Source organism: Schistocerca nitens, chromosome 1, assembly GCF_023898315.1.
Source record: "Schistocerca nitens isolate TAMUIC-IGC-003100 chromosome 1, iqSchNite1.1, whole genome shotgun sequence".
NCBI classification, from domain to species: Eukaryota; Metazoa; Arthropoda; class Insecta; order Orthoptera; family Acrididae; genus Schistocerca; species Schistocerca nitens.
Window position 1 is genome coordinate 934,499,481 of NC_064614.1, and position 18,932 is coordinate 934,518,412.

Sequence of the window (18,932 nt, forward strand, 5' to 3'; positions counted from 1 at the left end):
TTTCAGTTCCTGTCCCATTCTCTAGGGACTGGACATTAACTTTGGTACTGTTAGCAGTCTTTACATATGACCAGAATTTGACAGCCCACCATGTTTCACTTGGCATCTCTCTACTTATAGCCCTACACTTTGATTTACACATGTTATGCAGTAATCTCTGTTTCTTTAGAAGTTTGTATCCACGTGTTGACTAGGTTTTACATTGAGGCAGTTTAGTTTCCTGCATTTCCACTGAGGCTTTATATATTATGATAGCAGTGAATCCTGGGGTTTGGCCACATGGGCTCTGTTGTAGGCAAAGAGGAGATGTATGGCATATTTTAAGATTTTTACATTGCTTGGACTATATTTACTTTGAAATAAATATATTATTGTCGTAAAATCTATGGTTATGCTACTTTTTGTGAGTGGTGGTTTTTTATACATAAAATACACTTGTCACATTTATCTTTTTACTCCTGGTAGGTCACTGGAGGAAACAAAGGGATTGGTCTGGCCATCGTCCGATCACTGTGTGAAAAATTTGATGGGACTGTGTATCTGACTGCTAGAGATGCTAAACGTGGTGAAGCAGCTGTAGATGAGTTAAAAAAGGTTTGTGACCAAGTGTTAGCAATGATTTTTGTTTGTTGGAGACAAGTATGTATTATAATGCTCTATTTTGAATGTGTAGAATAAATATGAAAGTTAGTGAATTGTGTATTCAATATGAATGAGGATATAAATTAGAAAAAGTACTTTATATTTTGTCATCTAGAATTTAACATTTACTTCTATTTTATCTTTTAGTTAATGTAAGGAATGAGAAGTAAATGAAGTTCAGTTACAAAAACATAATATGAGGGACAGTCAGATGTGAACTGAACTTATTCTAAATACGCTCTCCAGCAAGGGGAAAAGTGAAGCACCCAGAAGGGGAGGAGGGAGCAAAATGAAACTTCATGGGTTGAGAGAATGTGTGATGTTATTTCAGTGACTACAAAATTAAGTCAAATTTACAAAGAACTTCATGAAACCCATTTATCAGACTGATGTTGCACCCTCTTTCCCTGGGTGCATGCGCTGGATCACTCGGGAAGGGTGTTGTGAAGCAACTTTATCCTCTAATGAGCAAGCTGAGTGACAACTGGATGTTGATATCTTGGATACTAGCACTAGGATGGAGTTGACGTGCAAGCTGGTCCAACACATATTGTATTGGGCACAGATCTGGGGTTCTTTCTAGCCACAGTAGTACCTCATTGTCACACAGACAGTTTATGGAGACACTTTCCATGTGTGGCGACCATTGTCCTTTTGAAAAATTGCACCACAATAGTGAGCATCACATGAAAGTTAACACAGAGGCTGCAGGATGTCCATGGTATATGGTTTTACTGTCAGGATTTCCTCGATCACTATCCAGCCGTGGCCATATTTACTTAAATAAGGATTTTTGGTTGATTTTAAATTATAAATTTGTTTAAATAAATGAACAATTACTTGTTTTTAATTAATTGGTGGCTTAATGACTTGCTGTCGCCTGTCAGAAGCTGCTGCTCTTTTTTTTCCAAGAAACATTTGTCATCATTCATTAATTTTCTGTGAATTTATTTAATATATGCAGTATCAGGATGTTCATAATATGAATCATTGTTGTAGTTACTGTAATGGACACTGAATTCATCTCAAGGATCCATTCTTTTCAGTCATATGCTTTCTTCCATTCCTGTGCCACTGAGCCCTTCAATATTCTGATCCAGACAGATAGTTCACTATTAAGAAAACACCTTCTTCTTATTGGCACTCAATAAAAAGCAAGTACTGGATTGGTAATAACAGTGACAAAAGTGGTAACAGAGTGCACTGAACAATAATGATGTAAAAATGGCAAACTGATTGAATGTTTCCAGTCATAACTGAATGTGCCAGGCTGGTGTTGACTGTTTTCATTTGGTTGCTCCTACAAACTGGTTTCACTCAAACGAATGAATGGGTGAATTAATATGAAAGACTACAATCAAATGAATCAATTGTTTTTCAACAACTGAGTGAATCAATAGTTTCATTTGGTTGTTCCCGTCACTACCGACGGTGTGTGTATGCACAAAGTTACAATGACATACAACCATGTTTTTTTTGTCAGACTGTGTAGTTTCTTCCAGTTAAAATGCATTTTCCTCATTGGATAAACAGCTTTTTGACACCACACTATAAAAAAGAACAGACAGTAATAACAATTATGCATCTACTGCCCTTCATTTCCTGCGTTATTATGAATATTAGGGAATGTTTGGGCCAAATGAAACATACATCTTTAGGAAAAGTTCCCATATTATGCTTGGAAACAGTTAAAATTGTTGGGGAAAACTGATGATGCTTGTTGATAAAATTCTCTCGAGCTTCCATCCAATCAAGAAGTTAAAAACCCATGAGCATTCACTCGAATTCTCCTCCTCCCAACACAGAAACATTCTGTCCTGTTCCAGATGATGAAAACCAGCTGAAAGAAATGAGCCATTTACAGAAATTGATCAAAGAAAACTGCTACTACAACCAACAAGTTTTGCAAGCCATTTCATTGAAGACTAGTAAGCAGGAGGAGAAGCAGCAGCTTTTATTTTTCCACTCTATGGCTCAGTAACAGCAAAGATGAACTGGCTCCCAAAGGGGCATATAACCGATTCAAACATAACAGGCATCCAGCAAAGCTTCAGTGACTTATACTGATGAGCCAAAATGATATGACTACTGTCCACCATGATGCTGGATGCTGCCTGGGGGTGTTGCAGGCACGTATGTGCTAACAAAAGTATGTTAGTGGAGCAGACACAGATGGTAGAGCACCCTAGCAAAGATATGGGCTGCAAATGGGGAAATCCATTGAGATAAGCAACTTTGACATAGGGCAGGTTATTAATGCAGAGTGTCTTGAAAATGCTGAAGCTGGTTGAATGTTCATGTGCTACTGCTGTGAGAATGTACAGAAAGAGGTAGAAGGGCAATGAAGCTACCACTAGGTGCTAAATCATTGGACGTCTACAACTCTTCACACAACGCAGGGTTCAGAGGCTTGTCTGGTCTATAAAGTAGGTGATCTGTAGCAACTCCGCAGAAAGAGCACAATGCTGAAGCATGCATAAGTGTTTCAAAGTGCACCATTTATCGTAAATTGTTGAACATGGATCTCCACAGCAGACCTCCCCTATGTTCACATGTTGAACCAATAACATCATTGGTAATGACTGTAGTGGGCATGGGACCATCAGGATTCAACTGTCGATCAATGGAAATGTTTCAGCTCTTTGGGTGAATCACATTTTTGCTACACTAGATCGATGGTCGTCTCCACAAATGCTGTCACTGAGGCAAACAGCTGCTTGAATTGTGCAGTGCCCTACAGATGCAGGCTGGTGAGAGCAGTATTATGCTATGGGAGACATTCTCCTGCACTTGCAATGGACCTGTGGTAGTCATGGAAGACACATTGACAACTGTGAACCATCTGCACCCCTTCATACTTGATGTCTTCCGCAATAGCAATGTCATCCTTTAGCACTATAATTGTTCATGTCTCAGAACCAGAACCACGCTACAGTGGTTTGAGGAGCATTATAGTGAACTCGGGTTGATGTCTCAGCAACCAGATTCACATGATGTAAATCCTATGGAACCCACCTGGATCACTATTGGGTGCCATCACCTTGAACGCTAATCAGTGGCCTGTTTTTTATGCACATTAAATGACCTCTACATAGATATCTAATGCCACATACTTCCACAAACATACCATCAAACTGTCGGCTCCCTGATATGCAGAATCAGTTATGTATTTCACTCCAAAGATGGACAAACAAGCTATTAAGCAGGTGGTCATAATGTTTCGGCTAATCAGTGTATAAGACTGGTGAAAGGTGATGTAGGCCTCAGTATGCCAGAAATGCACAAAATACCTTATGCTTGTGGACAGAAAGGTGTTTCCACCTTACAGTATCTTGAGAAAACAATGGTAGCAGAACACTCTGGAAAACGGACATCAAATTGCATTTGACAAAACATCTGTTATTAAATGGACAAATGGTTTCTGGGATGGTGTTATGAAAGAAGCAGTTGAGATAAAAATTTCTGAAAACACTCTCAATAGTTAACAGTAGTCTGCAGTTAACCACAGCTTTGGACCTGGTCATCGGAAGATCTGAAGTGAGGACAGGAGTCTTGCAACCCAGACATTACCTATGCATCACAGGAAAAGGAACATCACAGGCAGTAGCATGGTTATATAATAACAGCAGCAGCAACCTGACAGTCACCACCTGATAACTGCCAAGAAGCATTTGGCTGAAAGCTCATGGGTTCTAAACCCCCTGACGCAGATGGAAGCTCAAGAGAATTTTATTGGTGTGTGTGTCCTTGTGAAACTATACATTCGTACAGGATGACATTTGTGTTTAGTTATTGATTCTGTGCTAATTGCTGGAGGAACAAAGAAATGGAAGACTATGGTTTAACAGACTGTCAATCATGAAATCCTTAGAGATCGAGCACAAGCACAAATCAGGGAAAGAAAGAAATTGTATCATTTTCAAAGGAATTTTCCCGTCTTAAGTGACATAGGGAAACATGAAAAACTTACATCTGGGTGGAGATTTGAGCCATTACAAATACCAGCCATTGTCTTACCACTGCCCACCTTGCTTAGTCCAAAGGAACAGTATTTGTAGAACAGTGTGGGACAGGCACTCTCTTCTTTATAGTCCTATGTAACTACCTGTGCTACTCCAGCCTAAATAACTGCTTTCTGTGAGTGTACCTTATACTTAAATGGCCACCATATTGAACCAAATGATAGAAAACATTTGTGAGACATTTAGTCCTTTCATTTATCCATTTTAGATGTAATGATTTGATATTTTGTTATTTGTAGGGCTTTATAAATCCAACAAAAATATTTATAACTTTCTTTTTACCCCATAGGATGGCTTGAAAGTGAAGTTCCATCAGCTTGATATTGATGATCAAAATAGTATTGACAAGTTTAGTGACTTTTTAAAGGAAAATTATGAAGGACTTGACATTCTGGTAAACAATGCTGCAATTGCTTATCCGGTAAGAATGCCATTGTGAAATTTCTGCATTAAGATATCACAAGGAATACAGTGTAGTGTAATGTGGTGTAAGAGCTTATTATCAAAATGTTATAAAGTGAGTGCAGTGTGGTTAGCTAGACTGAGAAAACTTTAGCTTTAAAAAAAATTTAACTTTAAAAACTAAGCATGATTTCGTAACCAACTTGCAGAAATATTTTCACTAAATTTCTCTTGTAATTATTTGTTTCAAAGGTCGATTCAACTGTATCATTTGGAGAACAAGCAGAAAACACCATAAGAGTGAACTTTTTTGGAGTTTTGGCAACATGTAAAGCATTGTTTCCTCTGCTTCGACCTCATGCTCGTGTAGTTAATCTCTCAAGCTCTGAAGGGCATCTGACAAAAATTCCTGGTGACAGCCTCAGAAAGAAATTTTCAAATCCTGATTTGACAGAAGAGGAGCTCTGTGATTTAATGAGGCAATTTGTTGAGTAAGTAATAACTGTTTGCATTTAATTTGTTTGCAACATGTATTAAAATAAGAAACAAGGACATCATAATTTGAAATCTGCTGAAATGTTTGATGATTATATTGATTGTACCTCTATTAATTGTTCTAATGTCTGAAATGTAACTTTTTCCATATTCATATATTCCTCTTTTTTCATTGAGTGAATTGTGAATCATTGTTAGTCTTGTTTGAGTGTAGAACAAAATGGTCTAGAAGAGAGAAACCATTTGTGTATTTAAATTTCTCGTTTGGTTATCTTACTTTAGATTGTACAGAAGTTTAGAAACAGTTATGGGCATTTAAAAAGCAGAAACCATTTCTGTTAGAAAATTGACAATTTCAAGCAACTTATTTGAGAAAAATTCTGTTTACAATCGAGAGATGTATGGCAGAGAGTACTTCCCATTTTACCGCATGTTAAGGTTTCTTCACATTTGCTTTACGTATGAAGCACAGGAATAATGATTTCTCAGATGGCTTTGTGTGTGCCTTAATAGCTGAGCCTTCTATTCATGGTTCATACAAGAAAGGTATGTTTACAGATTTCTCACTTAATATTGGTTCTTGAAACTTTATAAGTAGGCTATAATGGGACAGTTGGCATCTGTCTTGAAGAATCTCCTAGTAAGCTTTTCTACACTTCAGTGATACTCTGCTATGGGTCAATCAAACTTGTAGTCATTTTGTGCTGCCATTCCTTGCATAAAAACCCCCTGTTAGTCCTATTTGGTGTGGGTCCTTCATGTTTGAGCAATGTTCTGGGATGGTTTGCACAAGCATTTTGTAGAGAACTTCATTGTACACTCATTGCATTTTCCCAGTATCCTACCAATAAACTGAAGTCTACCACCTGCTTTACATATGATAGAGCCTACATGATTATTCGATTTTACATCCCTACAAATTGTTACATCCAGACATTTCCAGTAGTTGAGTAATTCCAGCTGTGACTCATTATGTCATAATTATTTTATGTTTTTGCATTTTCTGAAGTTCAAATGTTTCCATCACTGGACATTTAAAGTAAGTTGACACTATTTGCACTACATTAAAATCTTGTCAAGGTCTGCCTGAATATTTGTGGAGCTTTCTGTGTGTTTTAGGCCAAGACAGGACACCTGTACAGTGGGCAGTTAGTTTTACTCCTCCCTTCGTAATCATAATTATATTATGGATTCTGTATCTTGTAACTATTTCAACACAACAGAAAAGGAAATTTATGTGTGGTCCACAAAGGTTGCAAGTTTTATACGCATGTATAGAGCTCTTATGGAAACAAAGGAGTTAAACGAGATTCTTTGTCTTTGAAGGATTATGTTGTCAAACCAAAATATATGCAGAATAACATCACAGTATACTTCCCAAGTAATTTCAACTTAGTTTATTTCATTGCTACACATCTGTGGTGTTCATATTTAGCTAAAACTTACAATTGTGATAATGGTGTTATTTAAAATTGTTGGCTTTAAATAAAATTCTTTTCAATTATCTTATAGATGGATATACTCCATTTAAGGCCCAAATTTATCACAGCTAAAGTATTTTAACTTTGTGAGGGTAGTTAGAGACTTACAAATCATTACATGATATTCAAAAGGTGAAAATCCAAATAGAGCCATGGACATGTAAAAATAAATAAATACTCCTAACTATTGGAAGTAAAGGTTGCCCCATCAGGGCAGAAAATAGAAAATGTTTGCAGAAAGGGAACAGGTCAGTAACAACCTTCTTTAGTGAAGAAAGGAGGAAATAGTTGGGGAAGGTTGGAGAGGGGTAATTGTTGTAATGTACCATTCTAAGATTAACTCGTGAAACTAATAATGTAGGAAAAGATGGATTGCTACTTACTGTTTTTGGCCACAGCCTTCATCAGCAAAAGAGAAGCACACACCACTCATACACACAAGCAAGCACACTTCACACACACAAAAATATATATACGAGGTGTGGCTAGAAAAAAACCGGACTAGTACTGGTGAAACAATAAAACGAATGCAATAAGGCTGAAAGTCACGTGGCCTGTCACGTGACTCTCGCTCCGCCTACTGCTCGAGTTTCATATGCCTCCTGCACTCAGTCTGCCTGTGGCGTCTGTTTTAAGTAGTTGACGTTTTGTCTGTGCGTCGGAAAATGTTGAGTGTACAGAAAGAACAGCGTGTTAACATCAAATTTTGTTTCAAACTAGGAAAATCTGCAAGTGAAACATTTGTAATGTTACAACAAGTGTACGGCGATGATTGTTTATCGCGAACACAAGTGTTTGAGTGGTTTAAACGATTTAAAGATGGCCGCGAAGACACCAGTGATGACACTCGCACTGGCAGACCATTGTCAGCAAAAACTGATGCAAACATTGAAAAAATCGGTAAACTTGTTCGACACTTTCCTTGTCAACTCCTGTTAACTCAGACACTGCTCTGATTGTTAAACGGTGATCTCGTCGAACAAGTTTACCTATTTTTTCAATGTTTGCATCAGTTTTTGCTGACAATGGTCTGCCAGTGCGAGTGTCATCACTGGTGTCTTCGCGGCCATTTTTAAATCGTTTAAACCACTCAAACACTTGTGTTCGCGATAAACAATCATCGCTGTACACTTGTTGTAACATTACAAACGTTTCACTTGCAGATTTTCCTAGTTTGAAACAAAATTTGATGTTAACATGCTGTTCTTTCTGTACACTCAACATTTTCCGACGCACAGACAAAACGTCAACTACTTAAAACAGACGCCATGGGCAGACTGAGTGCAGGAGGCAGATGAAACTCGAGCAGTAGGCGGAGCGAGAGTCACGTGACAGGCCACGCGACTTTCAGCCTTATTGCATTCGTTTTATTGTTTCACCAGTACTAGTCCAGTTTTTTTCTAGCCACACCTCGTATGACTGCCAACTCTGGCCAGAATGCAACTACCAACTACTGTTGCATTCTGGCCAGAGTTGGCAGTCTTGTGTGTGTGTGTGTGTGAGGTGAGTGTGTTTGTGTGTATGAATGGTGTGTGTTTCTCTTTTGTGATGAAGACTGTGGCCAAAAGCTTCGTGTAAGTGTCGTTTAATTGTGCCTGTCTGCAACTTAATGTGTCTTCTTTATGCTAAACAACAATCTGTCATTTCCTACGTTATTGATATTCCTACGCGGAATTTCCATTGTTTCATAAAACTAACAGGCCTGCATGTTATTCTGTAAAAACATCTACATTATTGCTCTCATTATGAGTTAGTGCACATTACACATTCTACTTTTTGAAGAATATGTAATGTGCACAAACTCATACTGAGAGTAATAATGTGCACGCATGTAGATTTATCAAAAAGAAGGTTGCATTCATAAAATTGACCTAATGGAAAAACAAAATAATTTTGTCAGAGGTGTCTTAAACTGACTTATAAAAAATCTTATTTTTGACTGAAGATGCTGGTGTTATTGAATGTAGATACTTTTTAGATCCGGAGATGATTTTTCTTAACTGCTGAAATATTCATAAAATAAGTAAATGCCTCCAAAAAAGAAAATTGCACTGAGAAATACATTATTTTTATTCATTATTAATTGTAAACATATTTTAACATCTGCATTACCAACACAAATTTCATACTCATAACTGATTCCAACTCAGCTGCAATTATTCTGCAACTTTTTTCATATCTTTCAGGCCCTATTTCTGAGAGCAGAGAAGGTTGCTCTAGTACTTAGTTCTTTTCTGCTTTATTTAGGAGGAGACAATGAGGAATGACAAGTAATTATAGGAGATGAATGTCCTTAGAAATGTAAATGGTGCACACATTAAGCAAAGAAAAGTGTGAATGAGAAAATCCCGTGTGGGAGAGATTATGCAAATGGAAGAATTGTGTACAGAGGGTGTGGGTGAAATCTTAAGAAGAAAAACGTAGGTGGATTCACAGTAAAGCTAAAAATGTAAGAAGAAAGCAAAATAACAAAACAAAAAGGATAACGAATACAGAAAGATAATGAAAAATGTGTTGTAGAACATGTGTAAATGGATGAACATGATGAGGCACACAAAAGAAAGAAAATGAAATTATTAGTCCAGTTAGGGTAATACTGAAATTAAGGTCAGGTAGAGAAGTCCCATGTAAAAAAGCTTATGTAAAGCGGATCTTCAACCAAGAAACTTTGACTCTATTCCATGATAAGCTCAAGGAGACAGAATGGCACTTTGATAAAAATATTTCATGCACGGCAAATTTTGAAGCATTCCTAAGGTTTTTTCTAAGTGTTTTCAATTAAATGTTTCCACAAAAAACTTATTTTAATAAAATGACAAAATTAAAATGGATCACTAAAGGTATAAAAATCTCCAGTGCTAAGAAAAGGCAGCTACATAAGGAGCTAAGACATAATAAAAAAATTGAATTTATTGAATATGTTAAACAATACAAAAGTACATTTAAGAAAGTTGTCAAAGCAGCAAAGCAAATGACAAATAATAAATTAATCTTAAAACATGAGAATAAATCGAAGGCAGTATGGTCAGTTGTAAAACACGAATTAGGTATCAAAGCCTCTAGACATGGAATTAGTACAATTAAGCTTGAAGATGAGATCATTGTAAATCCGGCTCAAATTTCAGAATGCTTCAATGAGTTCTTCATTAATGTAGTGAAACCAGAGGTTAATGTTGCAGATTATGAGAACAATGTATGCCCCTTTGGACTAAATCATAATTCTGAATGCCTCACAAAATTCAAAACAGTTTCAACAATAGATGTAGAAAATATTATATTAAAACTAAAAAACAAAAATTCTGCAGGTTGGGATGGAATACCAGCAAAAGTCCTTAAATTAGTGTGTAAAATAATAGGATACCCACTATCTAAAATAATAAACCAATCCTTTGAACAAGGAAGTTTTCCAGAGGTGCTGAAGTATGCAGAAGTAAAACCGTTGCTCAAAAAAGGGTCAAGAGAGGATATGGGGAATTATCGTCCCATCTCCCTCCTTCCAGTCCTATCAAAAATCTTTGAAAATGCTGCTGCTAATCAGATTCGAAATTTTATGGAGAAATATGATATTATTATGGAAAACCAATTTGGATTCCAGCATGGCAAAAGTACTACTGATGCAATTAACAAGTTTATTGACAAGATCAGCACATCATTAGACAACCATAATAAAGTTGCAGGAATCTTTTGTGATCTCACAAAAGCCTTTGACTCTGTAAATCATGCACTGCTCATCTATAAGCTTGACAAGTATGGGATCAAGGGTAATGTTCTAAATTGGCTTACTTCATACTTATCAAATAGGAAACAAAGAGTGATTGTCTCATCAAATGCAGCAAATTACTATTGAAAATGGAAAACAGTAGCCCAAGGTGTCCCTCAAGGCTCGATTCTAGGACCTATTTTGTTCTTGTTCTATGTCAATGATTTACCAAACAATATAAATGCTCCATCGATTTTATTTGCAGATGACACATCTGTATTAATTGAAAACCAGGAGCCAGAAAACATCCCTCTCTACATAATAAACACAATGAACAAACTAGAAACATGGTTCCAACTGAATGGATTAAGATTGAAGATCCCCAAAACCCACATGGTCCAGTTCAGAGCAAAACAGTTAAAGCCCCAAGAAATTAAAATAACTCATAAAAATCAGGATATAGAAGAAGTAGATTCTGTGAAGTTTTTAGGGTTAAACCTAGATAAAAATTTAAATTGGAATAAACATGTTGACTTGCAGTTAAACAAATTATGTAGCTTTGCATTTGCTATGCAAATATTAGCTGGTGCAACAGACATGAATACAAGGAAAATTGCATACCACAGCTACTTTCAATCAGTTGTAAGGTATGGTATTATTTTTTGGGGAAATTCAAGCAATATATTGCGCATACTAAAGTTACAGAAAAGAATAATAAGGAACATGTGTACTGCCCATCCAAGGACATCATGTTACCCACTATTTGAAAAACAACAGTTATTAACAGTTCCGTCCTTATACATCTATGATATTATCATCTTTCTACATAGCAATTTAGAGTTATTCGAGAAAAACTGTTTCAATCACGCATATAACACGAGAAACAAAGACAATTTTATGCTTGCCACTCATCACTTAAACCTATATGCGCAGTCTCCTCAGTATATGGCAATGAAAATTCATAAGAAGCAAAAAGGAAAAAATGTTCTGAGTATGAACCTAGAGACACTGAAAACAAAGCTATATGATATACTTGTCAAACGCTGCTACTACACTGTTGAGGAGTTCATGAAGGATGAACTGAACATTTGAGCAGGATAAATTTACATATAGTCTTGTGTGTAAATGTAGCTGTCCTTCACAAAAGGGAGGAAAGAAAAATAAGTCTATATTAATGTTAAAATTCTTTGTACCAATTAGGCCTAAGTAGTTTATCCATTTTTTTGACGTGTCTCCTGTACACTAATCATATGATTAGAAATTGTATGTTATGAGACGAATAAAACACTATCCACTATTCACTAGTTTTAACTTGATCAATACACATCCATTACAGCAAAAATTGCCTTAGAAATCATTACTGAAATCCACAAATTAACTAAAATCACAGACTGAGTAAAATTTAATGCTTACCAAGTGGTAAAATTTATAGACATGAACAAAATGTCTCTGAAACAATGGTTCTGTAGACACAGTTTCCTTCATCTGTCAGGAAAGACTGTTGATCATGAGTTCTCCTGTGGCTCTCTCTGAAGTCTACTGCCATTATTGTTGTTGTTTCTGTTGTCATTGACATCTTGGTCATCATCTCCACCATTATTAGCATCATCCTTAACTGCCTCCTTGCTAGTCATGTTTGACCAGCACTGGCCGTCAGCTCCTATTCATGTATATGTGGTTGCTTCTTTTATCTTCAATCAAAACTTATTTTTAATCATCAATCAATGGAAAGACCTGTTATTGTTTTTTCCATAATTGCTGAACAGTCACTGGAAAGAGTCACAACCATTAAACACCTGGAAGAATGCATACAGAATGATTAAAAGTTGAATGAACACACAAAACAAATCTTTGGAAATGCAAAAGCCGTACTGAGATTCAGTTGAAATAAGAGTAGCCTACCTATGAAGAAGGTAGCTTAGGAAACACTCAAGCTACCAACAATTGAGTGTTGTTCTTCAGCCTGGGGACATACTGAAAGGCAGTAGGGAAGATCCAAATAAGAACAGTGTTTTTTGTCTCATAATCATTTAGTATTTACAAAAGTTTCACTCTGATACTCAACCAGCTTCAATGACAGATATCTACAAGAAAGATATTGTGCAACACAGTGGGGTTTGCTCTTGACATTCTGAGAGCGTACATTCCTAGAAGAGGCAGCTAAAATATTGGTGTTTCAGTAGCCGTGATACTGTCTTTCCATCACTTTGAAGTCTTAATGAAAGTGCTCACCCTATTCGTCACTGTTATATCCCAGATTTTAAGGTAAGAATCAAGGAGACTCATAAAATGTTGGATCTGTGACTCATCAAAGTCTAACTTCTGTAAAGTTTCTAGCATGTTGACAACAACAGAAATATAACATGGACCCTTTTTGTTGCTTAATAACTTAGTAAAGACATCTTGAATGAACCCCAAGCTTCCCTCTCACTCATAGTCGCCGTTTATTCATAGTTGTCGTAAAGCAACCAGGTTCAACAAAAACACCTTATTTCAATTTCACCTCTGATAGCTGAGGAAATTTCCCTCAGAGATACTTCAACTTTCTCCATTTCGATAAGGCTTTCACAGATTGTTTAATTAGGCTCAATTTAATTCTTACTAATCATTAATTCCTTTTATGTACTGCAGTTACAGTTTTTAATAGCCAATTGTCTCCACTACTTCATGTTTTTATTTGTATTTTCACAAAGGGTCATGTTAAGTACTGCTACACTCACTGTAATTTAACTATGATTTTGTCTTTCAACAATAGAAAAACAAAATGCCAAGAGATAAATGCAATTTGGCTTTGTAACTCTTTATCATTATTTAGGGCAGCAAAGAAAGGTGAGCATGAAAAGCATGGATGGCGAAACTCAGCTTACGGTGTTTCAAAAGTTGGAGTTACTGCCCTCACTTTCATGCAGCAAAAAGCTTTTGATGCAGATGAGCGTCCTGACATTATTGTGAATGCTGTCCATCCAGGTTATGTATCAACAGATATGTCAAACCATAAAGGTCCCCTCACTGTTGAACAAGGTATGTTTAATTTAAATATCCTTGTTATCGTTTATTGATGATTGCTGGAATATGAAAGGGCTACACACACACACACACACACACACACACACACACACACACACACACACACACACACACACAAAAACCATGGCAACACTGAAATTACAATGGAAAAATGGTAGTACTTTAGCTCAAAAGTAGTGTGCTTTTATAATCTGTTGCATGTGTCTATACTTCACTCATCGTTATCAACAGGCAAGCGGTTATCTTTCCATTATTGTAATGAAGCTGAAACTGACTTAATATTTTCACTACTTTTGCTTTCTTTATTAATTCTATTAGATACTTTTATATGTTGCTATTTTCTGGTGTTTTAGTTATGTGCTGAGAATATTGATTTTTACAGGTGCTGATGCTCCTGTATATTTGGCACTTTTGCCTCCAGGTGTATCATTGCCACGTGGTGAATACATCTGGTGTGACAGGCAGGTTGTAAATTGGTTCAAAGGTCCAATGCCAGCTCCATATTAGTTTCAGCTCTCAGATTAAAAGAGAACTGGAAAAGTTAAATGTCCAGAGAACAAAAAATTTTAGTGTCTAACAAAAAGTTTGCACAGTTGTTATCTGAAAAATACAGTGTCTAGATATTTAAAGGGCACACATATTGCACCAGTTTTCTTTCTAATGGATGACACTAAAGTAATAAACAAATATCACATCATCACTGCAAAATTTAGTTAGTTGGCTTATTAAATTTTGCTTAGTGATAGCTCCATCTAGGAATATATTTTATGATCTTTATATATACACAAAGAAACTGCATTTATGAGTGAAATATAATGATATAAGCAAAATTCTGAATGTTGTAATGATACAAGTAAAATTGTGAATGTGTTTATGACATATCTGTGTCAAGTGGTCAGCAACTGCTGTATTTGTGGTTATAAAATAAAGTTGTACTCAATATATATTTGTGCCCCAACATCTTGTTTCATTCAATGGTACATTTGTCAGCTGCTTTTCAGGTTGTGATTTCATGGTATGACCAGGGGACCCACTATATCTATAACTCCATAAATTTTTGAATAGTTACTTTATTACAATAATTTACAACCTTTTCCAGTTCAGAAAAGAGTAAGTTTCATCCCTGTGCCATCTCTCATATCTCATCATTAGACAATAATATAGGAACATTTGTAATCAGCACTTCACTACACTTTTATTGTACAGTTAGTAAAGTATAAGAAGGAGTAGCATTTTCTCTAAACAAATCCTTTCAGTCTGGTGGCATGGCACAGACTTGGGGCACAGTTGTGGGGAGAAAGTGACCCTTTTTCAAATTGCCCTTATAATAAGAAGTGAAGACACTGAAGTTGCTCATTACTCTTTTTACTGATGTGAACTGCTGTAATGTGAGATGGATAGTGTTTATTATGTTCAGTGATATAATAGAAAGGAATTCTGAAGTATATTATCAAGTTGTGCAGGCTGTAACTTTCATAGTGTGAAATGCAGTTCATGGGAGAATATCACCGGAGAACTAAAAGAGATAGGCCAGTCATTAAACTGAATTGTTGATATTGCAAATAATTATGAACTGTTGCCCAAAGTTTCATGTTCTTCCTCATCAGGATCATTCCCTACTGTCCACCCAAATTCATTGTGTGCATTGTCCGAATGACCTGCAGTTGCTAATTGCAATAATAGTAGGAAGAAGAACATAGAAAGAATAATAACATAAGTAACAATGAACATGAGCTGAAAAAAATTTTGGGGAAAGTAAAATCTTCACAAACAAAAACAGGCTGAATCAAACTTGACAACGATATGACTTTTCTCCAAGTCTACATCTGTGGGTGTGGGTAATGTCAGTACAACATAAAGTTGAAAATAACTATTTAAAAGGCAAGTAGCCACTTCTGGAACTGGATACTCCAAAATATCCATCTCTCACCAAGTGATTACTATTGGAACAGGTGACTCTTCCATCCAGCTGCATTACTATACAATCTGATATATATGAATAATTAAACTGAACATAACAATAGCTGGTTCTTGAGTGAGGTGCTAAGTTCCCAACTTAGCTGAATGAATAAAATAGATTTATATGATAAAAATAATTCTTTCAGAATCATTTTGTTTTAGTGTTAGATTCAAATGAAGTACCTAAACATCCATTTTGCACCATTGTTGCAAATTAGTTAATGCAATATCTATTCTGAAATGGAATGGTAGAGCTTTATAGGAAGCATGAAAAATAGATATTCTGTAATACACAGATAATACAAAATATCATGACTGCTGTGCACCACAAGATTGAATGCCATATTGAGGCTCTGAGGGGTACAACATTTAGTGAGGAAAGTATATAAAAGGAGCAGAGATGAATGGGGAACAATTCTAGCAATAATAAAGGCCACAGCTGGGAAATCAACCAACATAAGCCACTTTGACAAAGGACAGATTGTGATGGGCCAGTGACTGGTAATGAGCATCACAGAAATGGCAGAGTTGGTTGGCTGCTCATGTGCTACTACAGTGAGAATCTGTGGAAAGGGGTTGAAGAATGGTGAGAGCACTAGTACATTGTGAAATCTCTAGTGTGGCTTCGGCTGCCAGAGACTGCAGTTTGTGTGTGTGTGTGGGGGGGGGGGGGGGGGGCAGATTATCCTCACATTTCTCATGTTGACAAAACAGCATCATCAATTAAGACTGAAGTGGGCATGGGATCGTTGAGACTAGCCCATGCCTGGTCAGCTGAATCATGTTTCTTGTTACACCAGGTCATGTCAGGATATGCTGTCATCCAGGTAAAAAGTTGGTCAAAACGTGCATTCAGGTACAAACACAAGCCAATTAGGAAGTATTGTACTACGGGGGACATCACTTGGGCTTCCAAGGATCCTGTGATAGTAATTGAAAGCACCATAACACCTGTGGACTATGTGAACATTATTGCAGACCATGCTTCATGTGTTCCCTGATGGCAGTGGCATCTTCTAGCACATAACTGCCCACATCACAAGGCCAGAATTGGGCTGCAGTGGTTTGAAGTGCATCGTATTGAACTCATGGTGATAACTTGGCTACTAAAATCACCTGATGGAACACATTTGGGACACTATCAAACTCCAGTTCCATGCCCATAAACCACTGGCTCATTATTTACAGGAACTGCATGACCTGTGCATAGATATCTAGTGGTACATACTTCTGGAAGCCTACCAAGCCAAATCCATGCTAAAAAGAAGCACTGCTGTACTGCGTTCTAAAAGTGGACCAACATTGTATTAAGCAGGTGGTCAGTCACAGCTCTAGATAACATTGTTTAACACACAAACAGCTTGAGTGACAACAACAACTTTGGAAGTATTGAAACATAACGGCATCTCAATAGCTCTGAATTTTGATAATGTGCCAAATGCAGATTGTCCCCTTGACAAAATGTTTCATTACATTTGTGCAAATGAGAGCACCTAGTAAACCACAGTGCAGAAAGAAACATCAAATGTTTTACCAAGTAATTAATTTAGTTGTTGTAAATTATGATGTCCTTGTTGCAAACTTCATCCAGAACTATCTGCATCTGCAAACCCAAAGCTAAAAAATAATTTGTTGTTCAAAAAGGCAGATCACAAACATAATGCTACCTTTACTTTTATGTATTAAATGGTCAAAACTATCAACACAGTTAGGCATGTTCCTCAGTGCATATACATGATGATTTATTTCCTATCGTTTGATCACAGCTTGTTTGCTTTTCTCTTGATTCTTTCAGTCTGTCTAACATAATATAGTGACAATTTTGAGAGAATCTGTGAAAGTTATCAAAAAGATTGAAACAAATGTTCAGTTATTTCATTACGTGTAATGTGCCACATTTCTCACCTTTCTGTGACTATGATGGATGTCTTCTTCATTGCTAAATATTTAGAAGATGATCTACTGGCTCACAATCCTTGCCAGATAAAGATGAGATAGTTTGATACCGTTTACACCACGACCATCTCGCCTACCCTGGTAGTGCTAGTCCACTGTGATTTGTCCATGTCTTGTCTGCACCACATTCCCACCCTGCTTTCACCATACATCCATGCCACACTATTTCTCTTGCATAATGCATAAGGATATTTTAGGTCATTGTCCTGTTGCAGATTTCCTCCTATTGGTTATGTCTAAACATACTTCACAAAACTGACAAATGTTCTCATTGACATTACTGTTTCATGCATCTAACTGAAATAATCTGGCATATAGCTGACCCAAAAAGTCATTTAGAGGCAGCTTAATGGAAGAGAGAGATGTGCCATCTGTTCTGCACTTAAAAAATGAGAACTCTTGAGCGTTACAATACAAATGCACAGCTATTTTATAAACTCTTTCCACCATTGCACCTGTTCCACATTTCTTGGTCAGAACACATCAGTTGCATATTAAGCATTTCAGTTACTTTGTTGCTGAATGCATTGTTATATCAACTTTCTTAACATTGTGTTGAAGTTAACGTGCTCCAGTTTTCAGCACCTACCTTTCCCTTTCAGTTTTAAATCAGGTTTCTATCACAGTTGGACTTCTCCATGCTCACTCTTTCCATAACTGCTCTTATTGGTCCTATTGGTGTTCTTATCAACAAGATAGATACTCCTTGAAATTTATGTATACTCCTCCTTAAAATTACATAAAATATAAGTACGTCACTTTTAATATGATTTTATTTCCTACAGAGTAGACACTTGTAACTAAGTTCTTGCTGTTCAACATTACTTATCTACCAATCACTTAATCCGTCTTCCTTTTTGTCACAACTCAGAAAAAAATCATAGGATTCTTCTTTATTTATATTGTTTCAAAATATTTTCAGTATCTTCCTCTGTATCAGACCAATCCATTGTCACTGTCACCAGATGAGAGCTACTGTCTTACAAAATTCAAACCTTTCTTTTCTATTGTTCATTAGAAGGCTTACATTTCTTCACCAAAGTTTTCATTTTAAGATACGCACACATTTTCTGCTCCTCCTTTCTCCATATTCTGTGGGAGATATTTCTTTCAAAATTTAAATTGAGGTACACTATATGATCAAAAGATTCCGAACACCTGGCTGAAAATGACTTAATAGTTCATGGTGCCCTCCATCGGTAATGCTGGAATTCAGTATGATGTTGGCCCACCCTTAACCTTGATGAC

The 18,932-nt window shown here is 36.5% G+C and overlaps 1 protein-coding gene across 2 annotated transcripts in view; it reads left to right on the forward strand.

The window, feature by feature from the left end:
- Positions 1-14,285, forward strand: part of LOC126193941 (carbonyl reductase [NADPH] 1-like) — a 54,536-nt gene extending 40,251 nt beyond the window's left edge. For both annotated transcript variants that reach the window (XM_049932727.1, XM_049932728.1), the window contains exons 2-6: positions 466-594; positions 4,954-5,085; positions 5,319-5,557; positions 13,558-13,763; positions 14,152-14,285. In XM_049932727.1, the coding sequence (XP_049788684.1) occupies positions 466-594; positions 4,954-5,085; positions 5,319-5,557; positions 13,558-13,763; positions 14,152-14,276 (831 nt within the window). In that variant the 3' untranslated portion in view covers positions 14,277-14,285. The remainder of the gene's footprint in view (positions 1-465; positions 595-4,953; positions 5,086-5,318; positions 5,558-13,557; positions 13,764-14,151) is intronic.
- The last annotated feature ends 4,647 nt before the right edge of the window (positions 14,286-18,932 follow it).